Raw genomic sequence first — 23,999 nt, 5'->3', positions numbered from 1 at the left:
AGGGGCTACTGCAACAGAAGAGTTCAAGAGCTGATATCGTGCCCAAAATTTAATGAGGCTGGGATGTAAGGAGATCAAAACAATCCTTTGCTAAGCACAGATCATTCAGCACTTTTAAGAAGTTAGGATGGCAGATACTACAGAATTCCTAGCCTGCTCTTGTAGCCACAGTATTTATGTGGGCAATCCAATTCAGTTTTTAGTCAGTTGGAACACCCAAGATGTGGACAGTGGAGTATGGTAATGCCATTTAATATCAAGAGGCAATGGTTGGATTCTCCCTTGTTGAGAAACAATAACCCCTTCCACTACTTTGCTGATAATTAAGAGAATATGAATATGGTGTTAGCCAGTTTGGATTAATTCTATTTTGTGTGCACAGCACAGATCTGGGCAATTTTTGACATCAGGTAAATGCCATTGTTGTAGCTGTACTAGAACAGCTGGGCTAGGGGCACAGATGATTCTGAAGCATGAGTGTTCAGTACTACTGCTGGTATGCTGTCGGGATCCATGTTGTTTGCAGTATCCAGTGTCCTAAGGCATTTCTTGATATCATTGGAAAGAATTGGTTGAAGACTGGTAGCCGTTCTGATGCTAGGACTTTGATCTATAGCACCAGAATGTGCTGGCAGCCCAAGACTACAGGAGTCACCATAGAACGATTGGAGGCAACAACTTTAGCTGATGTTCGTTTTTATTCAGGTTATGCTGAAACTAACTTTACTCTCCTAACCACTCCTTTGACAGAGGTCAGCTGACTCAATATGGAGATTTAAGGTTGATCTTTCTGGTCTGTGTATATACATTTTTTAAAAAATTTAGTTTCAACTGAAGGCAGGGGTGGGGAGGTGCTTATCTCTAGATCCTTTAATACTTACATTCTCATCAAATTTGGAATATTTGTCTTTTTCTGATCTGAACAGTTCACTGGGAGGGATCTTCATCTTGGCCAGTTTTGCTGCCTGTAGGAAGACAGTTACTATAAATTAGTCAGATTCTGCATGCCTGTAACCCTTCCTTCATTTGTTTAATATGTTATCTTATTGCAGAAGCAATGGACATTTAATGGATTGTTCTATTGAAACAACCACATTTTTTTATGTCCTTTTGCTTTTGTACTAAGAATGAAAATGGTGGTTTAAACCAAGGAACCATATAAAGAGATGGCTGCTGTTTTAAAAATCATGTTTAATGAAGCATTACAAGTTGTATAAAATGTTGCTTTCCCCAGAAACGCCAGAACAAAAGCAAACCAAGTCGATGGGTTCCAAACTAAAAGAAAACTGTTCAACAACATTTTGATGCTGGTCAGGAGCCAGTCTGTGGCTTGTTTGAACTCAGTGCAGCTGAAAACCTCCTGGACTGTACAGAAAACACCCAAAAATCTGTGTCTCGTGCTCTTGTGTGGAGGTACCAAAAATCTCCACTAACAGCTGGCTTTCTTCCAATTGCTTCTCTTTGCAAATCCCCAATTAGAGGAGGAATAAAACACCTTTAAAGACAGTGAAAGGCTGAACTCTCAACCAGTAAATGAGAGAGAGAATCAGTATGCAAACAGTACTTCCTAACTGCCATTGGTTAAAGTCAACTTGGTCATAATAAAGTCTATGTGAAGAACAGAAACCTGGTGAGTGTTTTCTTTTAACTGGAGATTATCAGAACTGAGGAAGGGTCACTGGAACTGAAACATTAACTCTGATTTCTCTTCATAAATGCTGCCAGACCTGCTGGGCTTTTCCAGCAATTGCTAATTTTGTTGCTAACCTCTGAACCCATCGAGAAATCCTCTTGTGCGTCTCCCAGGTATTTCTGGATCTTCTGACTTAATGGGCAGTGTTGTGGCAGAAAGAGGCACACAAATAAAAGAACATACAAGTTTAAAAGCTAGATGAGGGCCTGTTTAATTTCATCTCCCTAGAAAGAGTCTACAGCCTTATCAATTACATTCTCCAACTACTACCTAAATGTTTACTGTACAACCTTATCTGGAAGGACATTTACATTTTGCTTTATGTTGAGATGACCCTCCTGGCGCAAGACTTAAATATGTCTTAATTTAAATCTCTTTTTCATATTCTAATGTGATTGTAGAGATAAATTATTTTGATATGTTCGCTGATACCAACAATCTGATGAGGATTGTTGATTGCATATACTCACCTCTGATTATTTCTAATTGCAATATTAAACGGATACAAATTAAATTCAAAAATTGAAAAAAATTCTGTTTTGTTTAACACTATTTTTCCTACCCAATACACTCTACCATTTTGTTTTTCATTAATAGGTATTGTTAGGTATTTGCCACTCTTTGTTTAAATATATTTTATAAGATATCCCTGCTAGTGTGCATGGTCTGGAGTGTTGGCAAGTGAAGCCAGATTGTTTTAACTCATTGAATTTTTTTCATTTTTAACAATTTCAGAATACAAGTTGATACTGCAATGGATTGCATATGGGAGCAAAATCAAATGTAATTTTTTGGATGAGGCTGTGTCAGAGGACAGAGATTAATTAGAATGTAAGAGTGTGCAGATGTAATTCAGCCCGGCTTCTAACGTCTATATAATAAGTTTTCCAATTAATCAAAATTATGACTCAGGATAGTGAAGTAGAATTGGCTGGAGTATTAAAGTTTTTCTGTGATAAAAGCTGAGGAATTTGGAAGACGTGAAACAATTATTGGGAGGATGCAGCATATTACAACACGATAACTTACACCAGGAAGTTTCCATTATAAACAGACAAAGGAATTTATAATGGAAATGTTAATATTTAAATGGGTCAAAAACAAGCTCACAAGTGAGGTGTTGTAGGCAGGAAATATATGCAAACAAGATTTAAATATATGGCAGGAGATATAACTCTAATCAAAACAAGAGGAACGGGGAAGACAAAACACATATAAAAGACATCATGGTGCTGCCTTTCAAAGTCACCAGTTTTGCATCACCTGCATGTTATAAAGCTAGACTGGCATCTTAAGTGAACATAGCAGTCAAAGCCTTCAGAGAGTAGTTATTACCCATAAATTGCTTCTTTCTCACCAACACTTTTTTTAATCTTGCATCAATTCCCTGCATTTCTGGGCCCAACTTCTGATGCTGGAGGGCTGAGAATGCACAGCACACCTTAAATCCAGCTGAATTCTTGTAATGTAAGACAGTCAAGGGAAGCAAAGCAACACATGGTTCTCTTTAACAACATTAATTGCCTTGCTCCTTATTCTGGTACTGTTTATAAACATATTGAACAACTTCGGCACATGTAAACAGCTTTTCAGTGTTTTGGAATGAGTGAAAGTCATTTAAGTGTGTAAAGGGTGGGAGGTGGTGCTGGAGCTGAGGTAGGTAGTATGGCAAGTTGGATGGGTGGATTTGATGACAGGGTCGCAACAGGGTAGATAACATGGAGTAGCTGGATGGGTTGAGGGTGATGCAGATTGGGTCAGGTAGGGCTTATTAAGGGATCAGGTGGCTGTCGGGTTTGGAGCAAGGGGATCCTGGAAGCAGTGTTAGCGGTCCATGGGAATTGTCAGTATAAGCAATTGAAGGGTGAATTTTGTAGTTAGTCAGGAGTTAGAGCTGGTTTTAAATTTCTCAAATGTTTCCTGACTAACTGTGAGTCAGAATCTTCTGAACTGTCCAACTCTCAGAATTAGGGACTTTTTGGAGATGTCCAAATGCTGGGTATTTGCCCCAGGGATGTTTCAACTTTGTGGGCAACTGCTGGGTTGTCATTATGTTGGGCCATCCAAAGGGATCCTGGTATGCATCTTTCAGTGGGTGTCCAGGCTCTAAGTATGCAGAGAGCAGATGCTCTGGGTCATTTTTTGTTTCAACTCCATACTATCAACAAGAATAGTTTGACAAGAAAAGGGAAGAGGAAACTTACTAGCAATCTTGTCAATTAGCCTGCATGTTTATATTATTCTGTAAAATATCAAAGACAGTAAGTTATACAAGGCAAGGACTTAACTTATTCAAGGAAGAGGTCATCTATGATCAAGAATTGCTAAATACCAGATTAGTATTTTTCTCTGAATCTGTATCTTTCTGAAAAGGCTGATCTTTACGCAAAAATAATTACCGCAAGCTTTAGTGGGAGGGGAGGGAAAGAGGTCAGAGGCCACTGTAAATGCTATCACAATGGTAAAGGTGCTATCAAACTTAAGGAGTTTCAGTTGCATACTTTGGTATTGTAGGTTAAGGACAAGTACAAATCCCATCCTTCTTAAATCCGGATGGCACCCAACAACCATTGTTCACTCATTTTTCCTTAGGAAGGATTATTGAATTGAGAAGAGTGGTCTTTCTGGCTGATTTTCCCTGCTTTAACTTGGAAGCATTAATTGTATTGTTTTAACTGCCATCCCAGTTGAGATCAGCTAATTCAGTGCAAACTTGAATCAAATCTACTACATTTATGATCAGCAGGTCCCTGGGATTCTCCTGCTGTTTTTAATGTAAATGTCTCAGTGATGACTCTTCAATGTAAGGCTAAAGTTTAAACTAATATAGAAGGTAAAATTAATTTATCTGCATTCAGCTATGCAAGTGGTCAACTAGATTTTTGCTCTCTTTCTTTTAAGTTAGATGATGCCCATCAGAACAAATGCAACAGACAATTGTAAGACCAATTGAACAAGCTTGTACAGCAGCTATGACATAATGTATCAAGTCCCCACCTCCTGTTCTCGTTTTTTCTGGGCTGCTTCTTCCTTCTTCCTCTTTTTCTCTTCTTCAATCTGTTGCAAAAAAAAAAGGCAGAGCAAAAAAAGTTTTAATCATAATAAATACAATATTACTTGTTTGTTAAACAGAAAACAAGACCAATTTTTCTCAGATTGCAAACTATCTCAATGTTGTCAGTCCTTTGCAACATATGTTCCACCTAATTTTCTCAAGACATGGATCTCACGTTGTGTGGTCCAACAAATATCAACATTTCCTGGTACCATGTCCAAATGGTCATTCTCTGTGTGTAACTTTGTGTAATGTGTTACGTCATGCAGAACATTACTGTAACCCTGATCCCCACAGATACAAATCTTACACCGGGTAGGGGTGGGTGTGAGGGGATTGATTAAAAATGGAGCAAGAATCCAGACTGTATTCATGTTGTTTTCATTTAAGAGTAAACTGCATCACCTTAGCTGTAGTTAGCAACTCTGATGGTGTTGTATAGCACTGGAATATTTCCATTTATTTAATTTATTCATTAATTATTTCCATTTAATCAGCAAGACAACAACAAAATATGTAGACTTTTACAGGCGCTGTAAATACAAGGCTCTCACTATGGCCAGTGAATCTACCAACATGGAAAGTTTTGCTCACCAGATTTATTAGGTGAGGAAAATACCGAGTTTTCATGTATCTTAAAAATGAAACCGCCAGGTTGTGAAAATAAATATTTGCCACTATCTGTTCCTATATTTATTACCCACTAAAGCTTCCAATAGTGTGTTGACCCTATTCAGCTCTTTACAAATTTTATAAGTTTGAATTAGATCATCTCTCATTATTCTAAACTCTAATGAGTACAGACACAGTCTCCTCAATCTCTCTTCACCGCACAGCTTTATGTTCCATTGTATACCTTTACTTTTCCAACATGATAGAGATCAACTTACCCTTTTCTTCTCTTCTCTCTCCCTCAGCAATGTCTCTCGGTCCACAAATTTCACCACAGTAGGTAATCCTGCAAAACGATAGGAAACCATTAGAAATGTCAGCCTAACCCTTTAAGCTCTTCGGTTCAATATTCCTTAATCTAACTGTTTAAAACCTTCAGAAAAAAGAAAACACAATGGGATGGGCAGGGTTTCTATCACATAAGTGGCTATTCTCTGTGACACAGCACTAGGGGATTAAGATTTTATACAGAAAAGTCTGATCCTGCTCTTAATAAACACCAATAATACTTTGTAGCAGAAAGAATTGGAAGCACAGAGCAATTCTAATACAAGTGAGGAATTTTATTGTTTGGAGGATAGAACTCTGGTAAGGATATAACATATGGAGAATGGAGAGGATCTTTTTGATATGTATGGTAGTGTGGCCAATAAACAAAAATAGGTTTTTGTACAGTTCACAAGACACTGCATAGAGAACAGAATTTCTCTATAGTTAATTGAAACTGCACAAAGATTAAGCGCAATCAGTTGGCCAGGTGGATATGAAGAAATTGTACCTTTTTGACGTTTGCCCTACTCCCTAATGGCCAATACATGTCTCAGAAAGGCTGTTCAAACTAATGATCCTCCTATTTACAATACAGACATCTAGAACGGTGCACTTGAAGAGTTTAAATGATGCGATTTTCATCACCTTGGACCTCTACTAAAACCTTTAAACCAGCTCGAGTTGGATATTATATCTTTCACTATGTTCATAACTATTTAACTTACTCTAAAGCCAGTCATCTGTGCTAAAGTTGATTGCCTTTTTTAAAATTCTTCCATGTGCCTTTTCCATTCTAATAATTTCATAATCATAGAATCCCTACGGTGTGGAAACAGGCCCTTTGGCCCAACAAGTCCACACTGACCCTCACAGCGTCCCACCCAGCCCATCCCCTATAACCCACCTAATCTACACATCTCTGAACACTATCAGCAATTTAGCACGGCCAATCCATCTAGCCTGTACATCTTCGGACTGTGGGAGGAAACCGGAGCACCTGGTGGAAACCCACGCAGACTTGGGGAGAACGTGCAAATTCCACACAGACAGGTCACACGAGGGTGAAATCGAACTTGGGTCCCTGGCGCTGTGAGGCAGCAGTGCTAACCACTGAGCCACCGTGCTGCCCCTTGTACTCATCCAGGCAAGTGATTCATCTATCTGCAATCCTATAACCCTGGCCACTAAATTTTTAATTGATTCCATTCCATAATCAATTGCCCTCAGTGTGCACAACTTTTGTTTTTCTCAGAAGGCAGTCATTTGGGTATTTGAAGACAAAGCTTATTCAGGTTTTTGACATAACTATTTACCAGCTCCGTTGCTTTACTCTTGATAGTTCTAGCCTTAGATAGGACATTTACCCTAGCTGGTTATTCTAGAACCAGGGTATAAGGGTCTCAGGATAAGGGCTGGCCATTTGAGACTGAAGTAAGGAGGAGGCTGAAGCGAGGAGGAATTTGTTCATTCAGAGTCTAGTAAATCTTTGGAATTCTCTACTCTAGAGTGCTGTGGAAGCTCAGTCATTGTCCATGTTCAATACAAAAATCAACAGATTTCTGGAGACTAAAGACCATCAAGTGATATGTAAATAATGCTGGAAACATGCACTGAGATATATGATCAGCCATGATCTCAGCGAATAGCAGAACAGGTCCATAGGCTGAATCACTTGTTCCTATAATCTTCTGGGTGTTGTGGGTTCCAAAGTCACTCCAGAAACTTCAGCACAAAAATCTAGGCTGACATTTTAGAGTGGTTGTAGTAAGGGAGTGTTGTGCTGTTGGGACTTTTGTTTTTCAGATGATAATTAAACCAAGACCTGTTTGCTATCTCAAGTGGATGTTTAAAAAAAAAAGCCCTGGCACCATTTTTAAGAGGAGCTAGGGAGCTATCCACTGTGTCCAGGTCAACAATTATCCTTCAATCGTCACTAAAAACAGATTCTTTAGCCATTACTGCATTGTTGCTTCTGGGAGCTTGCTGTGCAGTAATTCACAGAATTGCTACAGCACAGAGGGGATGCTTTTTGGCCCGTTTGGGTGATCCTTGGTGTGGAAGAACTGTTTTATGAACAAAGTTGTTCTTAACAGTTTGGGACTTTATTCATTGGAATTTAGAAGAATAACAAATGATCTCATTAACACAGGGGATTCTTAAGTGGCTTGACAGGGTAAATGCTGAGAGAGTGTTTCCCCTCATGGATGGTCAAGGACAAGAAAGCATAGCCTCAAATAAAAGGGGCACCAATTTAAGACTGACATGAGGAATTTCTTCTTTAAGAGGGTTGGATATCTTTGGAAATCCTGCCACAGAGAACTGTGGGGGCAGAGTCCTTGCATATATCATAGATAGATTATTGATTAGAAAGGGAATCAAGGATTATGGGGAAAAAGGGAGGAAAATGGATGTGAGGAATGTCAGATCAGCCATGATCCTATTGAATGGTGGAGGAGGCTCGAGGGGCCAAACAGCCTACTCCCGTTCCTATTTCTTAAGGTCTTATCCCTGCTTTGTTTCTTATACTACATTAATGGCTACAGTTCAAAATTACAGAGGACCCAAGGTCGTGAAAAATATTGTAAGAGTGTTGCTGCGTGATTCAGTGATGTGACAGCTGGTCAAATATTAGACACAACTTTGCTACATACAACAGGAATAAATTTGTCAAAAAAGTGTTCAAACATTAACTAAAACATTGCTTTTCAACTGTCTTTACCATGACTTTACTTTTCAACTTTATACCTATCAAGTCAGCATTCAATAATCTGGATAAAGCTTTCAATCAGTTTTTTTTTCCTCTTGCTCATCAAAAACTCTGCAGTCAAGTGTAGAGTTCCATTGTAGCAGGCTGAGATTAAACCTTGCACTCTGTTGTCTATGTCAACCAACTATCCATTGGGTAAGCATTAAAAACAATTCTTTACAAAACACTATAAAAGTTACTCATTAACAACTCAGTGGCTAATGACATAGTAACAAAAGTAGACTGAAGGGTCCAGGTTAATTCTCTATTGATGCTGAATTTGCTGATTTCAGCTTGAATACTGGTTATGACCATTAAATTAACTCTCAGTGCCCTGGGCTAGGAAGGCAGAAGAAACATTTTGTAGCAAAAATTCTCAGGAATCTGAGATAACAAGGTGTAGAGCTGGATGAACACAGCAGGCCAAGCAGCATTAGAGGAGCAGGAAAGCTGATGTTTCGGGTCTGGACCCTTCTTATTGCCCATTTTAGTGCAGTAAGAAGCATTGTTCTGAAGACTGGAACCAAGGCACCAAGTTTCCCCACAGTTAATATAACACAAAAAAAAGGAGCACGAGTATGTTATTTGGCCCATTGAGTCTGCACTGCCACTCAAAAATGGATTTAATTCCACTTTCCTGCTTGTTCCTATAACCCTTAAATCCCTCACAAATCAACATTCTGTCTAACTCAGTCTCAAATTTATTCAACGACCCGATCTCCATTGTCCTTTAGGGTTGAAATTCCTTCTTCATGTCGGTCTTATTTGGTAGAACCCTTATTTTAAAACTGGGCCCCCTAGTAATGGATTCCCTGTAGGGAAAACATTTTCTCAGTATCTACCCTGATGTCAAGCCCCCTCAGTATTTCAAAAGATAGATGTAATATTGATGACAGGGGGGTCTCAGCCACCAACTGGAGAACTGGTATGACATTAGGGCAAATTTTCCCCTGTCCTGATAATCATTTTGCAAGCACAGGTAGGAGTTGTGCATGGAGGCCCTGCAGAATCATAGCACACTCCAAAGGGATTGCCTGGCATATTGAACTTCTGCTGGGTAATTCCACAATATTTGGTACCCTCCAAAAGTCTCTATAGATATCGAAGATTTGGATGGTTCTGAAAAAATTAGTTAGTTAGGAAAAGTTAGACTACATAAGTTAACTCCTGAATAACTAATGAACAGAGCCAATACTTATCTGACACACCCAAAAACCCTCCTACGAGCTAAATATCAACTCCCCACTGTGCACATCTCTCCCTCCATGAGTTATTACACTGCCTCAAATCCTGCTTCCAGAGGCCACTTTCAATTCCATCCAATGCTTCAGCAATCTGGCTGGAAGTTGAGGCTATGATGATAGAAGACAGCACCTCATGATCAGGTAGCACCAAACTTATATCCCAAACTTAGAGGACATAAAAAAATGAGTCTCTTACTGTCACAGCATTGTGAAAGAATACTGGGAAAAATGGTATGATTATCAAGTTCAATACTGAAAGACACAATTTGTTAGTGTATGAAAATATCGTAGCCCACTCAATGAAGTCAAAGCTAGCAAAATCTACAGATGATAACCTGCAGCTGACCCAATTCAGTACCTTCATGGTCTTCAAAACGAACTCCAAGCTCTGGAAGGATGTCATCTCGAAGGTCATCACACAGCTGGAGAACCTCACTCGCTGTAACACAGATGGAGGTTATTCAATGGACACCCATTTTAGGCCACATCAGGATCACTGAGTTTTGTGCCCAAGTCAACAAAGGTGAACAGAATACACTCCAAACTTCTTCCTTCCTCTTCCTGAACATTTATCAAGCCGAGAGATTATACTGGGAATTCGTTTTTCCTTCTATTGGTATAAAATCAAAGTAAAATTCCCTCGATGCTATCGCATGAAGCATTTTCAGATGAGTAAAGAATAAGTTGGAGGAAGAGTAAAGCTTTTGTGCCAGTTTTTTAAAGTTACATCACCTCAACGATGCCATAAGAGATAGTAAGAACCGCAGATGCCGGAGTCAGAGATAACACAGTGTGGAGCTGGAGGAACACAGCAGGCCAGGCAGCATCAGAGGAACGGGAAAGTTGACATTTCGGGTCAGGACCCTTTTTCAGATTTTCTTCAGATAATCTGATGAAGGGTCCTGACCTGAAACGTCAACTTTCCTGCTTCTCTGATGCTGCCTGGCCTGTTGTGTTCCTCCAGCTCTACACTGTGTTATCTCAACAATACCATAAACCTTGTTTGGATGTGAATTGATAACTCATAATGCAATCAAGACTGTTATTCAACCTCTGATTCACTCAGAGCATTGCTCTGCAAGTCATGAGACTTTTAGCATGATAATACATTGCTTTGTAAATACTTTTCTCAATTACATTTCCCACACCTTGGTCAGTCAGCATCTTTGAAGCTGACAAAATGGGACATTGTTACATTTTGTGAAGAAGTTGCTTAAGGAGGGTTATAAGGGAGTGGTCATACCTTTCTTTTGTTACTTCTACTGAACCTTTTTACATTTCCTCCAAAATGGGGTACATGCCACATCAGTAGGAGAAGCTGATACCCAAATTACACGAGATGTTTTTGTGGAGTCTGCAGCTTTCCTCTCTACAGGATTATTATTGCAAGGACTCCTACCAAATAGTCTAGGGGAGATCAGCCCTGATATGTTTAGCACCACAGGCAGCATCTATATCACTGGTCATATATTGCATTTGATAGCAGCTCCAATTATACTGTGTATCTTGGGTAACTTGGAACTTATTTTTGATAACAGGGTATCTGATGACTGGGATGGACGCCAACTTCATGAATATCTACCTCAATTTCCTTAGAGTATTTGACAAATTATGTGCAAAAGGCATTTGAAGCTTAAAATGATGGAGATTCTGGTTAAACTTGGAAAAGAAATTGGATGAAGGGTGCAACGAAGGTTAGAGGAGTCAAGCATAAATGCACAAAAGTCAAGCACAAAAACAAAAATGCTGCAGAAACTCGCCTGGTCTGGCAGCATCTGTGGTGAGAAAAACAATGTAATGTTTCAAGTCCAATATGATGCTACTTAAAAGAGAGAGTTAAATCTGCTTCTCTCTCCACAGATGCTACCAGACCTGTGGAGTTTCTCCAGCATTCTTTGTTGTAAATCCAGCATCCACAATATTTTGCTTTTATTTACAGGAACCAGGCATGTTGAGTAGAAGAAACAGTTAACTGCAATGGCTCAGGGATCAGTATGTTAGTAGACTTGTTATTTAACTCAGCAGTGCACCAGATCAAGGTGCAAACAAATTGTGGATCCACATGACCAAAACAAGTAAAAGCACAAGTTAGTTATGCTAAGACTGTGGTATTCTGGTCATGTTGCACCTTATTAAGGCACTACAATAACCACTTCACCATTGCATCTTGGAACTGTGATTCAACTACATTAGGCACTGGGACGCCACCCATAAGCTAAGTAGATTTATTAGGAAAACATACTAATTCATCGTTCTGTACCTTTCTTCTCACGGGCAATTTGTCGCACATTCTCACGAAAATCTGATAGTACCTTCAGGTAGGGCATGATGGTGGCTTCCAACTGGATGCAGAAGACAAGAATTAAAAGGAAGTAGAATCTGACCACTGAATTTGTTACAGTGAAAGGTCCCTCATCACACCTTAGCAATCTACACCTATCGTTGCACAGTTTAAATGCTTTTTGGAACTATTTGTAACAGGGCTGCATGACTTGATCAAGCAGACGTCAACTTTAGGGTTTCCTACACAGTGATCAGCTCTTCCCAAGACCACTGCACAATGATTAACACCTTCACTTTCGACTGGTTGTAGAATAACATTTCAGACCTAGCTGAGCGGCAGCTCCTGAGTTAAAAGCTTATGGGTTCAAGCTCCTCCAGGATTTAAGCACATAATTCAAGGCTGACAGTGCTTCATTGTTTATAGATACTGCTTTTTCGATGATGCGTTAAAACAGACACACCATCCTTTTAGGGTAGATGTAAAATAATACGTCATTCTTCAAAGAAGAATAGGGGAATTCCTCTGGAAAGCAGTCATACTTCAATGGGTACCACCCAAAATAGAAGAGCTTGACATTTACCTTTTTCATATTTTAGGATTTTATAATTTAAAATTACAGAATTTTACAGTGCAAAAGGAGGCCATTCCATCAATCGTGTCTGTACTGGGTCCCAAGAGCTATCCAGCTAGTGCCATTCCAAGCCCTCTCTCCATAGCTCTCTAAATTTATCACTTTCAAATATGCATTTGAAACCCCCTATGGAATCTGCCTCCACCACTCACCCAGGGAGTGCATTCCAAATCCTAACAGCTAGGGTAGCACTGCTGCTTCATAGAATCAGGAACTCAAGTTCGATTCCAGGCTTGGGTGACTGTGTGGAGTTTGCACATTCTACCCATGCCTGTTGTGTGTTTCCTCCAGGTGTTTGGGTTTCCTCCTACGGTCCAGAGTTGTGCAGGTTAGGTGGGTTGGTCATGCTAAATTGTCCCGTAGTGTGTGGTGGATTATAAGGATTGTATTTGAGTAGGATACTCTTCGGAGGGTCGGTGCAAACCCAAAGGGCCAAATGGCCTCTTTCAGCACTGTAGGGATTTGATGATTCCCTGATTAAAGAAGTTTTGCCTCATCTCACTCCTAGCTTTCTTGCTGACAATCATGAAATTATGACTCCCTAGTACGGACATACCAACCAGTGGTATCAGAATGTCCTCCTTTACCCTGTCAAAATTGTTCATAATTTTGAACACCTCAAACAAGGTCACCTCTTAATCTTCTATGCTACAAGGTAAATGAGCCCAATTTCTCTAACCTTCCCCCGTATCTAAAATCCTTCATTGCTGGTATCATTCTAATAAATCTCCTTTGAACTCTCTCCAGGGCTTTAACTTCCTTCCTTAATAAAGGCGCCCAGAACTGAACACAATATCCCAAATGTGGCCTGACCAACAATTTGTTGAGGTGTAGCATTTATGCACAAATTTCTTGCTATTTTCCCCCAGTGACTGCACTTTGAAAGAAGTAAACAGCTGCAAAGTGCTTAAATAATTGCAACAAATTGGAAGTTTCTATGTTTAAATGCCAAATGTTAATTTTTTCTTGTTATATGCAATTAAAATACAGCACTAGCAACCTCCAACTGTATCACTGCTTGAATTATCATATTCTTCAATGTAGAAGCAAGATAGTAAACGAGACTTTGTGGATTCCTTTATGTGTGTGTGAGAGAGAGAGAGAGAGAGAGAGAGACTGCAAATACTTACATTTAAATTCTCGCTGCCTCCTCCAACAGGGAATCCAATTGGTTCTTCACCCTCTATTGCTCCAAAAATCTGATTCACAGACAGAAGGAAACAATTATAGTTTTCTTTCCCACTGTCAGGCCTATCGACAAAGCCTGATAATTAATAGTTTTTACCACTCACACCTTACAAGCATAATTCTTCAATTGCATCTGCAGCAACTATGCACTTCACTGAAAGGGAGAACTGTAGTTGGATCATCTAGTATTTAGAATGCCTCATATCACACTGGCCCACAGCAAACAAATCAAATACTCTGAATTAGTTGATACTTAGCAGGGCCCATAATAGGACTGGGAGAATTTGCAACAGTGCCCTTTGGCTAGAACATGGAAAATTCCACTCCTGATCATTCCCCACAGGTCACTCTGTGTGGTGGTCACTCTGAATGATATTGTCATGGGCAGGTGCACCAGCAACAAGCAGATTGGTGAAGATGAGTCTCAGTATGTTTTTCCCTTTTGCTGGTTACTTCATCACCTGGTGCAGATCCACTTGACATATAAATGTTCCGATTGTAACTGACTGTGATATCACTCATAAATCAGTATCCTTTGAGAAAGAATTATAGCCATGTTCACTCTTGTTGAGGGACACATGTGCAAAATGGTCAATTAGGCCAGATTTTAGTGGGTAACCAGGCCTCTGTGTTTGGATAATCTAGGAACAGTCGAGTGTCTTTGGCAGAAGCAGGGGATAATTGGGAAAAGCAGCAGGGGATAGCTGGAAAGAAAAACAGGCATGCAGAACAGGCAGAAACAAACGTTACATGTCAGTTATGATGAAACTATTTTGGGTGGCAGCTCTGAAGAAATCTATTGGTGCAGGCAGCTTATGTCCAGGTGACAGTAAATTTAAAAAAAAACAAACATTTGATCATTTATTGATGAAAGTCAAACATGAATTGAAAACAAAAAACTTGATCATGGCTATCAGAGTAATAGATTGGAAGAATCAGGTCGTGAAGAATCACATGATAAAGAATAGAAACTACTCAGTAAATCTAGGAGTATCTGTGGAGACAGAAAAAGCACTGATGTTTCAAGGTTGACAAACCTTTGTCAGACCTTAAACATTTTCAATTTCTCTCTCCCCGGATGTGGTCATCAGGCTTGCTGAATATTTCCAGCATATTCTGTTTTTAGTTAAGATTTACAAATTTGCAGTACTTTATTCAAGGAACAGACATTTGCGGGAGTGACCAGTGTTACGTATTGTGCTTTGCCATCTCACCTTCAGCATCTCGGTAAGATACAATGCGACGTTCCTCAACAGCATCCGATTCGGTAACTGTTTGTTGCTTTTCTTTGCTGCAATGTATGTGTTACATTGACTCACAAGGGAACGCAGCTCTTCCATAACAGCACGGGTGTCAATGTTATCACACAGTGCCCTGTGCACAGCTGCTTTCTTCTCATAAAAGCTATAATTAAAAATGAAGTCTTTGTAAAACTACAGTAACCTGGTTTACCTGTACCTTTCCTTTTGAAATGATTGTGAAAAATACATTTTTCAATTCTTGAGATGTGACTGAAGAATTCAGATCATGAGAAAAAGGCTGAGGAAAAAGTGATTCTGTTGGAGAGAGGCATAATTCAAGCGTCTACAAATACCACATTGTGGAAATTCCATTCAGAAGTGTGCTGGTGGCCAAAACAATGAGACAATTAGTTAACCTAAATAAAGGGAAGATAGCCTTGTTTGATTTAAATAGTATGTTCAAAAATGCTACATTCTAGGGTCACTATTCATTTATAAGCTAACATACTGATTACAGAGGCAAGAATCCACATTGATGCACAAAATTTCCACAATATGCTTACATTTTAATTACACAGCTCTTGTAGTTTTAGAAGACCTGATTATTATGCAAATGATTTCCATCATCAAATTGATTTTGTCTACTTTGCTTTGAAATCTGATCAGAACAGATTGCAGTTCATAAAAAGGGATATTGTGGCCATTATACCATTTCTCTCACCAACTCCGGGGTTGGGGGGAAGAAGAGCTGTCGAGCAGTACTAATAGGAGATTCTTTAGTCAGTCAGGGGAATGGACAGACATTTCTGCAGCCGCAAACATGATGCGTTGCTTTCATGATGCCCCGGCCAAGGATATAATGGAACAGTTGTAGGGCGTTTTTATGTGGAGGGTGAATAGCCAGAGGTTACAGTCCATTTTGATAAAAATGACTTATGTAGAAAAAGGGAAGAGATCCCAAAAGTGGATTTCAAGGAGCTATTAAGGAGATTAAAAGCAGAATCTCCAAAGGTCAGGATTACACACAGTCTGACATGGTGAGCATAGACACAGCAGAATTGAGGAATTGAACACAAGGCTGAAAAATTGGCGTAGAAAGGAGGGAATCACATAACTGAAGCATTGGGACCAGGTGCATGTACAAAATGGTCATGCTGCATCTTGGCAGGACTAACATCCTCACAAAGAGATTTGCTATTGCTGTTGTGGGGGGTTTAAACTAGATTGGTAGGGGAATGGAAACCTATGAGGGGACTCAGGTTCATGGGAAGCAAAATAAAGTAGTCAGCAAATATGGAAAGATGACAGATGAGCAATGGCAAGTGTCATATAGGATTCAAATGGGGAACAATGTTAAAAAGGCTGAATTAAAAGCACTCCACCTAAATAAACATAGAATTCACAAGGATGCACAAAAGGAAATGGAAATGATTTAATTGCCATTACAGAGACTTTGCTACAGGCTAACCAAGATTGGAAATTGAATATTCAACTCCCACTTCAGGAGGATAAAGCAAAAAGGAAAAAGGACTTTGGGGCAGCATTCCTAATTATGGATGACACTGGTACATTAATATGAAAGCGCCTTTGATCGGAGGATATAAAATGTTGGTTCAGTTTGGGTGAAGCTAAGAAACATAGGGAAAGCAATCATTGGTGGGAGTTGTTTATAGAACACAAACTGCAGCACTAATTTTGGGCATGCTAATAATCAGGACATTAATGACATATGTAATGTGGGTAATACAGTAATCATGGCAACTTGACTTTGCATACAGACTAGGTTAATCAAGTCGGCACTAATGTTGCTAAGGATTACATTGTGGAATGTACACGAGAAAGATTTCTAGAACAGCATGTTGAGAAATGGGGCTATTTTAGATTAGTTATTGTGTAATAAGGTACAACTTATTAATGACCTTGCTTTAAAGGAGCCTTTGGAAAACAGTGACCAAAAACATGATAGAACCTTTTTAAAAATCAAGCTTGAATATAATATTCTGTTCATTCTGAAACTAGAGTCTTAAATCTGAGCAAAGGAAACTCTGATGGCATCAGGGACAGGTTGACTAACTCGGCTTGAGAAAATACATTGAAAGATTTGACAGTAGATAGGCAATGGCTAGTATTTAAAAGAAATAATACAAGGTCTACAACAGATAAACAATCCTTTAGAAAGCAGAAACACCAAAAGGGAATGGTGAATCTTGAATGGATTAAAAGAATACCAGAAATAGTATTAAGCATGATGATTGAAAGAGATTTAAAACCCACAAAAGGACAGCCAACAAATCGATGAGGACAAAGAAAAAGAGAACACAAGTGCAAGCTAGTGCGCTACATAAAAGGTGGACTGCAAAAACTTCTACTGATATGTCAAAGAGGGGGGGAAAAAAAAGCAAGGATAAATTACAAGTGAGCACAGGAAAATATGTAGTGCAGAATTGTGAAATTGTAAAAAAAAATTAAACAGCCACTTTGCTTCTGCCTTTATTGCAGAAAATCTTCTGGAAATACTAGGCAATCACGGAACTTATAAAGCTGAAGAGTTAAAATAAATTAGTGCTAGCAAAGAAGCTGTACTTGAAAAATGAACTGGATTGAGAGCTAATCAATCTCTTGGACTAGGCGAGATTCATAGGTGTTGAAGGAGCAATAGAGATAGTGGATACATTGGCGGATATCTATCATAATTCTATAGATTATGGAAAGGTTCCTGCTGACTGGAAGGTAGCGACTATAATCCCACCATTCACAAAGGAAGAAGAATGGAGAAATTGTGGGGGAACATACTAGAATGGATTGAGAATTAGTCAATAAATAGAAAGCAGAAAGTAGAAATTATGGATCATTCTCAGGAATAACAGGTTGTCATCCACTGGTGCACTGTATGGGTCAGTGCCACATTGACCACAGAAAATCTGCATAAATGATTTAGATGTGGGGATCAATTATAATAATGGTAAATTTGCTGATGACACCAAACTGGGGGAGGAAGTAAATTGTGAGAATGGTGCAAGGAGGCTTCAAGAAGACTTGGACAGTCTAGGTGAATGGGCTAAATCAGACAGATGGAATATTACATAAACAAGTGTGAAGTTATTCACATTGGTTAAAAAATTCCTGAAGTGTGAGTGTCCAAGTGGATCTGGGTATCATCGTTTAGTAGAAGGTGCAGATGCAAAAAGCAATTTGAAAGGAAATGGTAGGTCGGCATTCATTTCAAGGGGATTTCATTGCAAAGGTAAAGATGCCTTATCACATTTGCAATTGTATGGAGCAGTGGTGAGACTTCACCTGCAATATTGTGTACATTTTCAGTCTCCTTGTACAAAGGATACATTTACCATAGAGCGAGTACAACAGACGGTCACCAGATTCATCCTTAGGATTGTTTTACAAGGAGAGATCAAGAAACTGGGTCTACATGCTCTGTTTCAAAGAGTGAGAGCTGATCTCATGGTGACTTACAACATTCTTACATGGCATGATAGGGTACATATAGATCTATTCCTGTTCATCGTTGTCTTAGCCCAGCTGTTGCTGAAACCCTTCTCCATTTCTATATCTCTAGACTGGACTATTTCATTGCTGTCTGAGAAAAAGTTCCATTCTCCACTCTGCAGGAACTTCAGCTCCTCTCAAACTCCGCTGTTCATAACTTACTATAAACTAAGTCTGGCTGACCGATCACCCAGTCTTCCCGATTTAAATTGGTTCCTGGATTAATGGTAGTTGCATGTTTATATTGGAGTTTCCTGCTGAATTCCCTCTGTAAATCTCCCTCTCCTATCAAACTAAACCATTTGCCCAAGATTTAGGCTTCTCCCAATATCACTGGCTTTGCACCTGTCTATTTCTATATATGTTTATTAAGTATCTGAGATGTTTTCAGAGTTAGAAGTTTTATATAAATATGTCAATGCTGTGACAAATACCAGAGACTTGCCAAATATTACTTGGGTCACTTTTGTTTGAGTAAAAGATGTAGAAACAGAAAGTAATTCCACAGGCACAGGCCTACACAAATGCAGAGAAGACTATACTCTCAGTTTGCTGTGGGACTGACCATTTTTGTCAGGGCTTTGTTGGATTTCAGGTTCAAGAAGGAAAATTCCAAGGACCACATGATCTTCCCACCCCCAATGAACTAACAACTGACAAGATTAATATGCACGCCATCACATAATAGGTTCAGACATTTCCACACGAATTATTTACCACACGAATACACCTAAAACTGTATCTCACCTCTGCAGAGGTATCAGTTATGCTCTATATCAAATTGGAGGGCAACATTGGAGATGGTGGATGTGGGGCAGGGTCAGACAATCTAAGGCTCTTCAACTCCTGCATACCAACATACCAAAACTGTGGCACACAGTTTGAACGGGGGCAGCAAGGGAACTCAAGAGTCAGATTTGAGGATAGTATTGGATGTCCTGAAGCCTGTAGTGATCACTGACCGTACTGGCCATTCATAAAGATAAGTTCTTACAGTTTACTGCAATCTACCAAAAACAAAGTTAACTTAACAAACAAATGTGTAACCTAGACATTGCCTGGAGGAAATTCTTGAGAAGCTAAGGGGAGTTGAGGATTTAAAAGCTTTGATCTGACAGAAGGTTGTTGGTAAATGTGGCTAAGTGCCAGAGTCCAGTTGTGTACTATATTTGCCGCTCAATCATGTTGTTCGAGCTTACAGTCCTGTCCTTTAAACCGAAAAGCACATCCAACCTACCCCAATAGTGGGGGAACTCATTCCGACAGAACTGAGGATTTTTCTCTTCCATTTATTAAAACAACATTTTTAGTTTGTGGAGATGAACACCTCATACCATTAAAGTACCAATAGTTAAGTAAATGAAAGTATTATTAAGGCCAAAAAAATGAGACTCTGGCATGGCCTAGTACTGTACCTGAATCACCCAGGTGAGGAAACAAATTTGACCCGGATAAACATGTATGCCACTCTATACAGACAGTCAGTACCCTGATTACAAATGCGTTCCATTCCCGAGTACGTTCCCCAGTCACCTTGTACGCAAATTGGAAGACAGAATAAAATACCCATTCACAAGTATGACTGAACATTCATATTTCAGATCCTTAAAATTAATCGTAATATGGGAACATATTTGTAAGTAAGTCGGACTTTTAGAAACTTGCAATAGGACTGAAACAAAATGTAGGTTTGGGCACTTTATGGTTTTGCATGTTATTAATACATGTCCATTACCAACAGATGTACTAATTTGACCTTCAAAATGATACAAATAAACTGAAACACAGAATATGTTCTTAATACTCAATAATGCATGAAATGCAGGATCACTAAGTTTAATTATGACCCTTGCTGAGATCAGCAAAACCAAAATCAAAACTGACATATTCATATTCAAGTTCATATGGTTCAATGCACACCATGTAATGGTTTAATCACCTGGCAAGAGAGTTGTGGTTGTTTATATTTACCCTCCCAGCAATATACAATTGCAAAAGGCCCTTCCCCGAACTGCATCATTGTACAGATCCATGCAGTCCTCTATGCATAAGTTGATACTGACCGGTTATTGAGTGTTAACTCCTGCTCTTGCCACCTCTCAAACTGTCCTGTTGTATCTGTGGGGCTCCGCAAAATATCCTTCACATTCAAGAAGAACTCCTGGAAAATAAATAGAGAAACAAATAAATAACCCATAGGATGTCTTGCATTCAAACCGTGTACACTCGGCACTAGGTGCTAGAGGCAAGATGCTAGCATGGATAGAAGAATGGCTCTCTGGCAGAAAGCAGACAGTAGGGTTAAAAGGGTCTTTCTCAGGATGGCAGCCAGTAACAAGTGATGTTCCACAAGGGTCAGTGTTGGGACCACAACTTTTCACTTTATACATTAATGATCCAGATGAAGGAACTGAAGGCATTCTGGCTAGGTTTGCAGATGATACAAAGATAGGTAGAGAGACAGGTAGTATTGAGGAGGTGGGGAGGCTGCAGAAGTATTTGGACAGGTTAGGACAGTGGGCAAAGTGGCAGATGGAGTACAACGTGGGAAAGTGTGAGGTCATGCATTTTGGTAAGAAGAATAGAGGCATGGACTGTTTTCTAAATGGGGTGAAAATTCAGAAGTCTGAAGTCTGGGAGTTCTAGTCCAAGTTTCTCATAAGGTAAACTTGCAGGTTGAGTCAGTAGTTAGGAAGGCAAATGCAACTTTGGCATTTATTTTGAGAGGACTTGAATATAAAAGCAAGGATGTACTTCTGAGGCTCCAAAAGGCTCTGGTCAGGCCATATTTGGAGTATTGTGCAGTTTTGGGTCCCAAACCTCAGGAACGATGTACTGGCCGTGGAGCGGGTTCAGAGGAGGTTCACGAGAATGGTCCCAGGAATGAAAAGCTTAACATATGAGGAATGTTTGAGGTCTCTGGGTCTATACTCGATAAAGTTTAGAAGGATGAGTGGGGATCTAATTTAAACTTACAGAATACTGAAAGGCCTGGACAGAATGGATGTTGGGAAGATGCTTTCATTGGTAGGAGAGACTAGAACCCAAGGGCACAGCCTCAGAGTAAAGGGAAGACCTTTTAGAACAGAGATAAGGAGAAACTTCTTCAGCCAGAGAGTGGTGAATCTAAGGAATTCAACACAGAGGGCTGGGGAGGCCAGGTCATTGAGTATATTTAAGACTGAGATAGATCAGTTCTCGATTATCAAGGGGATCAAGGGTTACGGGGAGAAAGCGGGAGAATGGGTTTGAGAAACTTATCAACCATGATTGAATGGCGGAGCAGACTCGATGGGTTGAATGGCCTAATTTCTGTTCCTGTGTCTTATGGTCGTTTTGCAGTTTTAGTCAAACTGCTTACTATCAGGGAATCCAAGTAAAACCATAAGAAGCACTCGGAATAAGGAAAGGAAGCTACAAAAGGGAACAACTAAGAAGTGTAAATGACAATGAACAATTCTGCAGGCATATTAGATATTGAATAGAAATTCAAACTAGTGCTCAGGCAACTTATTGATAGATAAAGCTTCTAGTGGACAGAATGAAAAAGATACTAAAAAAGTATTTTACCTAATTTTTATGAGGTGGCAGAAATTAGGAGTGTAGAACAATTAGAACTGGTGTAGTCAGTGGAGGATATTAATCAAACAGTCATGGTATTTAAACAAAAACATATCACTGCAGCTTGACGGTTTGCATCCTAAAACCTGATAAACTTGTATCGAAAGGGCACAAGTGGTAAACAAGAGAAACTGCACCAACAATGGAAAGTAGGTTACCTAGGAATTATGGGCCAGTTAGCTTCATTCAACTGTTAGCAGAGTACTAAGGAGTTGCATGACTAAACTTAGGTAGAAACATGTGCTTACCAATGTCAATCTGAACAGATTTCCCAAAAAATTAGGTTTGCAGTTAGCCAATTTTGCAGAAGTAACTGAAGAAATAAGGTATGGTTTTTTCAGCCATAGTGAACTGATAGGCTGGTAACTTTTTAAACTCCCTGTGCTCTATGCTTGTTGCAAAATAATTATACTGTAGTAAATGTCACAGGTATTGCAGTTGGATTCAGACACAAAAGAATGTGAAATGTTCAATGGAGAAACATTGTATACAAAGAACATAGAACTGTACAGCATAGGAATGGGCCCTTCAGCCAATGATTTTGTGCCAAACAGGACGCTAAATTAAACTATTCCTTTCTGCCTGCCCGTGACCCATATCCCTCCATTCCCTGCATATTCACGTGTTTATCCTTTAAATGCCCCTATCAAATCTGCCTTCACCGCTATCTCTGCAGCAAGTTCCTGACTCCTAACATTCTGTGTAAAAAAACTTTCTCCCCTCTCACCTTAAATGCACGCCTCCTAGTATTAGACATTTCAACCTCAGGAAAAAGATTCTGACTGTCAACCCTATCTACGCATCTCATAATTTTATAGACTTCTATCAAGTCTCCCCTCAGCCTGTGCCGCTCCAGAGACAATATCCCAAGTTTTTCTTGCCTCTCCTTCTAGCTCATACCCTCTAATCCAGGCAGCATCCTGGTAAACCTCTTCTGCATCCTCTCCAAAGCCTCTACATCCTTCCTATTATGTGGCAACCAGAACTGAACACAATATTCTAAGGGTGGCCTAACCAAAGTCTTACAAAGCTACAACATGATATCCTAACTCATGTACTCGGTTTCCCAAACAATAAAGGCAAGCATACCATATGCCTTCTTTACCACCCTAACTACTTGTGTAGCCACTTTCAGGGAACTATGGACTTGAACCCCAAAATCCCTCTGTACATCAGTGCTGTTCAGGGTCCTACCATTAACTCTGTACTTTTCCTTAACATTTGATTGCTCAAAGTGCAGCACCTCACACTTACCCGGATTAAACTCCACCTACCATTGATCTATATCCCACTGAATCCTTTGCCAACTTTTTATGCTACCCACAACTCCAATGATCTTTGTATCATCTGCAAACATACTAACCCACCCATCTACATTTTCATCCAAGTCATTTATATATATCACAAGTAGCAGAGGTCCCAGTATGGATCCCTGTGGAAAACCACTAGTCACGGACCTCCAGCCTGAAAATACACCCTTTTGCCAATACCCTCTTTCGTCTATGGCAAGCCAATTCTGAATCCATGCAGCTCAGTCACCGTGGATCCCATGCATCTTAATCTTCTAGACAAGCCTACCATGAGGGACCTTGTCGAAAGCCTTACTAAAATCCACGCAGACAACATCCACTGCTCTACCCTAACGGAATTTTTCAAGGAGGTGACAAAGGTGATCAATCAAGTTAGTAAGACACAACCTGCCCTGCACAAACCCATGCTGACTGTCCCTAATTAGGCAATGTTTTTGCAAATGTGCGTAAATCCTATCACTAAAAATTCTCTCTAATAGGTTCCCAAACACTGATGTGAGATTCACCAGTCGATAGTTTCCTGGATTATCTCCATTTCTT

The 23,999-nt window shown here is 39.6% G+C and overlaps 1 protein-coding gene across 5 annotated transcripts in view; it reads right to left on the bottom strand.

The window, feature by feature from the left end:
- cars1 (cysteinyl-tRNA synthetase 1) overlaps nucleotides 1–23,999 on the bottom strand; it is a 65,007-nt gene that overhangs the window by 4,406 nt on the left and 36,602 nt on the right. For 4 of the 5 annotated variants that reach the window (XM_048606814.1, XM_048606812.1, XM_048606813.1 and 1 more), the window contains 8 exons: nucleotides 20,592–20,689; nucleotides 14,998–15,187; nucleotides 13,726–13,794; nucleotides 11,941–12,022; nucleotides 10,039–10,119; nucleotides 5,639–5,706; nucleotides 4,691–4,750; nucleotides 882–965 (listed from right to left, as the gene is read on the bottom strand). In XM_048606814.1, coding sequence (XP_048462771.1) covers nucleotides 882–965; nucleotides 4,691–4,750; nucleotides 5,639–5,706; nucleotides 10,039–10,119; nucleotides 11,941–12,022; nucleotides 13,726–13,794; nucleotides 14,998–15,187; nucleotides 20,592–20,689 — 732 coding nt within the window. Of the gene's footprint in view, nucleotides 1–881; nucleotides 966–4,690; nucleotides 4,751–5,638; nucleotides 5,707–10,038; nucleotides 10,120–11,922; nucleotides 12,023–13,725; nucleotides 13,795–14,997; nucleotides 15,188–20,591; nucleotides 20,690–23,999 lie in introns of those variants that run through there. The other variant, XM_048606816.1, reaches the window with a different exon arrangement.

This window comes from Rhincodon typus, chromosome 17 (assembly GCF_021869965.1).
Source record: "Rhincodon typus isolate 14 chromosome 17, sRhiTyp1.1, whole genome shotgun sequence".
NCBI classification, from domain to species: Eukaryota; Metazoa; Chordata; class Chondrichthyes; order Orectolobiformes; family Rhincodontidae; genus Rhincodon; species Rhincodon typus.
Note: the sequence above shows the minus strand (reverse complement) of the source record. Positions and strands in the feature narration are given on the sequence as shown.